The sequence below is a fragment of the Silene latifolia genome, chromosome 7 (genome assembly GCF_048544455.1).
Source record: "Silene latifolia isolate original U9 population chromosome 7, ASM4854445v1, whole genome shotgun sequence".
NCBI lineage: Eukaryota > Viridiplantae > Streptophyta > Magnoliopsida > Caryophyllales > Caryophyllaceae > Silene > Silene latifolia.
In genome coordinates, this window is record NC_133532.1 from 66,563,256 (window position 1) to 66,570,247 (window position 6,992).

At 41.8% G+C, this 6,992-nt stretch overlaps 1 protein-coding gene across 1 annotated transcript; it reads right to left on the reverse strand.

Annotated features, from left to right (window-relative positions):
* Positions 1-4,730: 4,730 nt before the first annotated feature.
* On the reverse strand, positions 4,731-6,360 carry LOC141590191 (uncharacterized). Its single transcript, XM_074410798.1, has 2 exons — positions 5,572-6,360; positions 4,731-5,453 (listed from the first exon to the last, which is right to left on the reverse strand). Exons 1-2 carry the CDS (start codon positions 6,358-6,360, stop codon positions 4,731-4,733), a joined length of 1,512 nt encoding a protein of 503 aa, XP_074266899.1.
* Positions 6,361-6,992: the final 632 nt, after the last annotated feature.

Below are 6,992 nucleotides of genomic sequence, written 5' to 3' on the forward strand. Positions count from 1 at the left end.
CCTCAACATTGCCTATCTGACTGCCCAGTTACTTCCAGGCCCAGGGGCGAAGGTCACGGGATCTATTTCCTGCGGTGGCATAGCCACCATTCTTGCTCGTTCCCCTTTCCCTGTCTGGGCTCGTGACTTACAGTACCTCGAGGGAGAGAGGTATCTGAGTCTAGATGCCATGTATTCTCAGCATTGGCTGACCACAGACTACCAGACATGGAAGATAGACGGTTCCCTGTCTGTGGACTTACCTTGTGACACTCTCCCCCGTCTAGCCCCTTTGCCTACTGTCGCTAGGGGCGACCGACTTCCACCACTGCCTGACTACCACCTCCATCTCCGACCACCTCCCACTTTACCCGCTGCCAAGAAGCGGCATAGACTTGACACCGGAGAGGGGTCCACACCTTCTAGGAGTGTCCAGCCTTCCATGGCCACTCCTATCCCGACTCATACTCCTACTCCAACTCCCGCACCCGCCGACCAGACACAGGCACAACCGGTCCTACCGGTTAATTTTGTACCTCCACCACCCTTTGAGGCATCCTCGGTCATGGACCAAGGGCTTCGTGACGGTTTGTTAGTTGAGATTGCAGAGAGACAGGCTCGTATGGAGCGGGACTTGGCTTTGACTTTGTTCCCTTTATACGAGTATCACTTGAGTCGACACCGTTCGATCCCAGAGAGTTGGCCACACCCTTCCTTTTACCGGTACCCAGCTGAGGGGTACCCGGAGTCTGCTGAGGAGGAGGAGGAGGACGAGAACGCGGCGGCGGCGGCGGAGAGAACTCGAGCTGAGTAGAGGAGGAGAGAGCAGGAGGTCGACCCGGACTACACAGTGAGTGTGGAGGACGTGCGTGACAGCGACGAGGAGGCCGACGAGCAGCTACTGGTCTACTCACTTCCCCAGTTTTCTGGCTGGTTTGGGGAAGTTCGTGTTTTGTATGTACATCTCACTCTTTTATTTTTGCCCCCTTTTATTTTATTTTTCATTCTTTATTGGTTGTATATTCCCGTTCCCCTGTATATATCTGCTGGTGTATGCTGGAGGACAACGAGGGCGTTGTCCGTTTTGGTTTGAGGAGGGTATTGCATCCTTTTGAGTCTGCATTTGCATTTGTTTTGCATTCACGTTTATTTATTTCAGCTTGCATTGTTTATTTATTTCATTAAAAAAAATCAAAAAAACCAAAAATATTAGAAAATTTCAAAACAAATTCAAAAATTTTCACGTTTATTTTTGCAAATAGGTTGAGTCGGAACGATATATTTCCATGATGATATTGCAATATAACTTGTCATTTTTACTTGAGCCTTGCACTTCTGTTGATAGTTATTAGCTTTGTCATACGCATAGTCTCTGAGTTTCTGTTCAAATATAGCTGACTGTTTAGACTTGACCTGATAAATTGTTAAACTACTCCATAATTTCTGAGTTTTAGAGCCCATAAATGGTGACATTCATGACCAATTCATTAGGAATTGAGAGTAGTACTCCTTGTATAGCATGTTCATCGTTTTTGCACTTTTATGATATTCCATTTCTTGTCAAATGCACACATTCGGGTTTGTGGTTGGTGTTACATGCAGGGAGGTGCTTGCAAAATTTCCCCTTTTTCCTATATTTTTCACCCATTTAGCTCCACTTATGCCAAAACTTGCCTATTTTGTCCCATTAGCTACATCCCAAACTGAGCCTGCCTAGTCAAGCTAGTTTAGTATGTCTTTTATGGTATGATTTTCCGTCTGCAGTTTGGCCCGTATCTTTTTGTATGGAGTTGGTGTAAAAAGAAGATAGGAGAAAAAAAAAAGCAAAAAAAAAAAGAGAAGAAAATGTGAAGAGAAGAAAGAAAAAGAAAAAAAAAAAGTTTGAAAAAGTTTTATTTATATCATTTGATTCATTTAGACGGTGTTAAAAAGGAAAGTTTGTGACCGTCAAACTCCTCCATTCTTATTCCATATTTTTGAGAAGATTGTGTACGAGTTTAGTGAGCTGTGTGCCAAATGAAGGGCACTTGTACTCTATTTTTAAGTCAGTTGAGATTCGGATGGTTGATTATGGTCCTGTTAGGAACTAGCTTGACGCTTTTACCTCCACATTACCATAACTTGTTTTGCCTTTTCTCACCTGAACCTCACTATTCCCATATTATTTGTAAGCCCTCGGCTGTGACGGACATTATTGGTTGGAGTGTGTGCATTGGTACTTGAATTGTCTTTCATTTTTGTTGCATGCATGCTATGTAGGTCGCAGTTAGGTGAGTGACTGTCTTTCCTTCTCTCTTTTACATATAACATTCACCCTTTGCTTTATGAGAGAAGAGTGAACACGAGAGAGTCCGATTTTGTTGGTCTTGCAAGGTCGATAGGTTGGCTATATTTCCGAACAGCTTATAACTAGTTTGCGTATTGACTGCTTAGCTATAACTGTTAGTTTTTGTTGCATTAAATTGGTTCAAGTAGACAAGTTAAGCTAGCTCTGAGTTATCATTTCCGTTCAATTAGTTGAATTTTAGTTTACTCGAGGACGAGTAAAGGTTCGGTTTGGGGAGATTTGATACGTGCATATTGTATAGTCTTTTTAGCCTATTTCAGCACGTATTTCCATGCATTTTTGTACTATTTACATAGTATTATGCCCCGAATTGGCTACTTTGGTTCGTTTTGTCCGTTTTATAGAAATGAACGCGTAAGTAGTGGAATCGTACCATTTTTCGTCCTTTTTGCATGCATTTTGAGCAGACGGGATTTTTCAGATTGAGATACTGCATTGGAATGCGTGAAGGCACGGTTTACGAGGCAGTCGGGCACGAGTCTAAGCTTATTTGAAGGAAGAAAATTCGATCGAGTGGTTTTATTACTCGATCGAATGGTTTTTATAGCCTGGGTTGATCGATCGAGTAGTTGTTTACTCGATCAAGAAGTGCTGAAAAGAGAGGTTACTCGATCGAGTAACTATTCTACTCGATCGAGTAGATTTTCTGGAGTTTTGCTCGATCGAGTGGATTTATTCTACTCGATCGAGTGGTTTAGGCTTTCTTGGGCTTTAATTAGCCCGTGAACGTGTTTTAGTTGTTGGACTTAGTTTATTTTCTATTTAAACTTGCGCTAACTAGGTCATTAGCTATCTTTTTTCTTATGATCTATCATTTTAGCTTTCACAGAAAACACATTACGTTGCTTTTTCCCTTTTCTCTGTAACTTTGTCTTCGGGATTATTTCGCTCGGATTTTGTCGTTCTTTACGCCGGATTCTCACGATTATAATCTCTTTCTCCTTTCTTAATAATAATCTTTATTTCATTTGCTTTAATTCTTCGTTTTGCTTTATTTTAATTTCTGCCCTAATTCACTTTTATGCAATTTAATTATAGTTTTAATATGTTGAATGCTGGTCATTTATCTGCTGTTAGTTTTGATAGTATAAATAGTGATATGAGTAGCTAAACTTGTTTCATGTTGGGATTAGGGGATCTACGGTAGAAATGTGACGATGTAGTAAGTAGGTTAGATGAATTAATTGTGAGATTCTGTCACCATAGCAATTTAACTGTATTTTACCGACTTAGTTGGGTGCACGCTTCTGAGTCACCCTTTTAATCTGGCCAAATTTAATCCTGGATCGGAAGATTGGACTAAATAAGCCTGCTATGAACAGTAGACAACTCTGGCGAGGACGGAAGTTAAGTTAGTGGTATTTTAAGATAGAATGTGGACCGGAAGGACCTTTCCATATCCGTCTCGCATTAATTTATCTAAGTTGTTTACAGTTGAGTCAGTGGACTACCGTAGTGAACCGAAATCCTGACATGACCCTTCTCTATTTGATAGTTTAATTCTATTTTCCTGCCTTTACTGCTCTTTCCTTGCTTCTCTTTCTTCAAAACCTTTTAGTTTAGAAAACCAATTTAAACAACCCCCCATTTGTGACCAAATAGACGGACTTATACAGATATCTTGCCTCCCTGAGGAGATCGACCTGACTTCCCTAGCTATATAGTTAGTTTAGTAAGTTTATTTTTGATAGGTACACGACAGCCCTGTCAAGTGCCTCCTTGACAATGCATCTGCCACTACATTTTGCCTTCCCTCCTTGCATTTGCTGGAAAAAGTGAATGATTGCAAGAAATCCACCTACTTAGCATGCTTGTGGCTCAATTTGTGTTGACCATTGATGTATTTGAGGGCCTCATGGTCTGAATGCAACACAAATGGTTTAGGCTTCAGATAATGATTCCAATGCATCCGGGCTCTGATGATAGCATAAAACTCCTTATCATAGGTAGAGTATTTCAATTTAGCTCCATTTAGCTTCCCACTAAAATAGGCCACTGGCTTCTGAGCCTGAATTAAAACTGCTCTAATGACAACTTCAGTGGCATCACACTCCACTTCAAATAGCTGATCAAAATCTGGCAGCTTCATGATATGGGTTTCACACATTAATTTCTTAATTCTTTCAAAGGACTACTGAGCATTATCAGTCCATTGAAACTCTCCCTTCTTCATGCACTCAGTGATTGGTGCTACAACTGAGCTGAATTTTTTAACGAACCTTCTGTAAAAGGAAGCCAATCCATGGAATCCCCTAACTTCAGTAATTGTTTTAGGGACTGGCCAGGACTGAATTGCTTAGATTTTCTCCTGGTCCACCGATATACCCCTTCCAGATACAATGTAACATAGAAAGGTCACCTCTTCAACCATGAAGGTGCACTTTTCTAGCTTGCCAAACAGCTTCTACTCCCTGAGAATCTTAAAAACCACTTCAAGATGTCTGATATGATCTTCCCTGCTGCTGCTGTACACCAGCATGTCATCAAAGTACACCACATCAAACTGATCTAAGCATGGCCTCAACACCTCAGTCATCAACCTCATGAAATTGCTGGGTGCATTTGAGAGGCCAAATGGCATCACAAGCCACTCATATAACCCATGTTTTATCTTGAAGGCAGTCTTCCATTTATCTCCTTCTCTGATTCTCACCTGATGGTACCCTTGCCTGAGATAAATCTTGAAAAAAATTCTGGCACCACTCAGTTCATCAAGCATATCATCTAGCCTTGGAATTGGGAATCTATACTTGACAGTATTATTATTAATGGCTCTACTATCAAGACACATTCTCCATGTTCCATCTTTATTAGGAACAAGCAATGCAGGAACTGCACAAGGACTTAGGGATTCCCTGACAAAGCCCTTGCTCATAAGCTCCTCAATTTGGTATTGTAATTCCTTGGTAGCTGCTGGATCACTCCTGTAAGCAGGTCTGTTAGGCAGCACAACACTTGGTACAAGATCAATATGGTGCTCAAATCCCCTCAAGGGTGGCAGTCCACTAGGCAGTTCTTTTGGAAACACATCCCTGAACTTATGGATCAACGGTTCAATTTCTGCAGGCAACTCTGAACCCTCTCTTTCAATCACTTCCTTGGACAACAGAATCAATACAGGTTGCGCCTATTTTATTTCCTAGATCATGGCAGCCTCAGACAAGAACAACACACCACTGATCTCTTTTGGCATGTTTGGACTCCCATAGTTTCTTTGTTTTGGTGGTAAAAGGGGTCAGGGTGACCTTCTTACCTTCTTCTTTGAAGCTGTAAACATTCTCCTTCCCCTGGTGAGTTGTATTCCTATCAAACTCCCATGGCCTCCCTAACAGTTGGTGGAAAGCATCTATGGGTACAACATCACACAGTACCTCATCCTTGTACACTTTCCCAATATAGAATGGGACTAGACATTGTTTGTCAACCTTAACACCTGCTCCTTTGTTTAACCATCTGAGTTTGTAAGGATTTAAGTGATCCTGAGTCACCAAATTCAGCTGGTTGACCATGGTGATGGAAGCCACATTGGTACAGCTCCCTCCATCTATGATTAAGTTACAAACCCTTCCCTGAACTGTGCATCTACTCCTGAAGATCAGGGATCTCTGGTCAGCTTTTAAGGGTGCCTGTTGTGAGTGCATAACTCTCCATGAGACCAAGCTGTGCCCTGTATCAGGGTGAGCTACAACCTGATCTTGGCCTGATTCCTCCCTAGCTTCCATTTCCTCCCGTACTAGGCTCTCATCCTCCTCACACTCAACCAATTCTTCCCTTTCCCACTCTTCTACTTCCATTGCTGTCAGTTCCCTCTTAGAAGGACAATCCTTCCTGAAGTGGCCATATCCCTGACACTGAAAGCATTTGATGTTTTCCTCAGTCACAGGCGGGTTGGTTTTCTGGTTCATGGGGGCTTCCGTTTTATCTAGTGTAGGTGGTGCAACTGGTTTAGGTGTACTACCAATCCTGACACCAGTAAATGGTCGGAATGCAGGTCTAGTGGTAGTTTTAGACACTGCAGGCTTAGCCTTTCCCATTTTTCAACTCTCAAGGACAGGTTAACCACATCATCATAAGACCACAGGGGTTGCATCCTAACCTTTGTAGCAATATTCTTATCAAGACCCTCCAGAAACCTAGCAATCCTTTGCTCGGGGTTTTCATTAATCTCACATTGCAAGGTTAACTGCTCAAACTCCCTTAGGTAGGTCTCAACTGGTCTCTCATCTTGTCTAAGTTTGGACAGTTTAATAAAGAGATCTTCAGTGTAATCCTTGGTGACAAATTTACTCAACATCTTTTTCTTAAGCTTAGACCAAGACCTAAGTGGTTCTTTTCTTTCTCTAATCCTTTGGTGTTTCAGATTATCATACCAAAGAGAAGCATATCCCTTTAGTTTCTAGACAGCAACTTTAAAGGCCTTAACATCAGTGTAACCTTTATGCTCAAAAATTTTCTCAATATCCCTAATCCATTCTAACAAATCATCAGGATTTAGGCTACCATAAAATTCAGGGATTTCTACCTTTAGATGTTTGTTTGTATGCTTAGGAACCTCCTCTTGTGTTCTGATGCTCTCCTCAGATTCTGATTTCATATCCAGGTGGTGGTTGTCCTCTCCCTGCTCTCATAAAGAAGCCTCTGCCTCTACCTCTTCCTCTGAGAGGTG

Bases quoted from the DNA above. Each gene is read 5' to 3' on its own strand.
- LOC141590191 (XM_074410798.1), bottom strand. From the start codon at position 6,360: ATGGGAAAGGCTAAGCCTGCAGTGTCTAAAACTACCACTAGACCTGCA. The intron at 5,454-5,571 runs GTCACCCTGACC...GAAATAAAATAG, and splicing joins TCAAAGAAGAAGGTAAGAAG to GCGCAACCTGTATTGATTCT.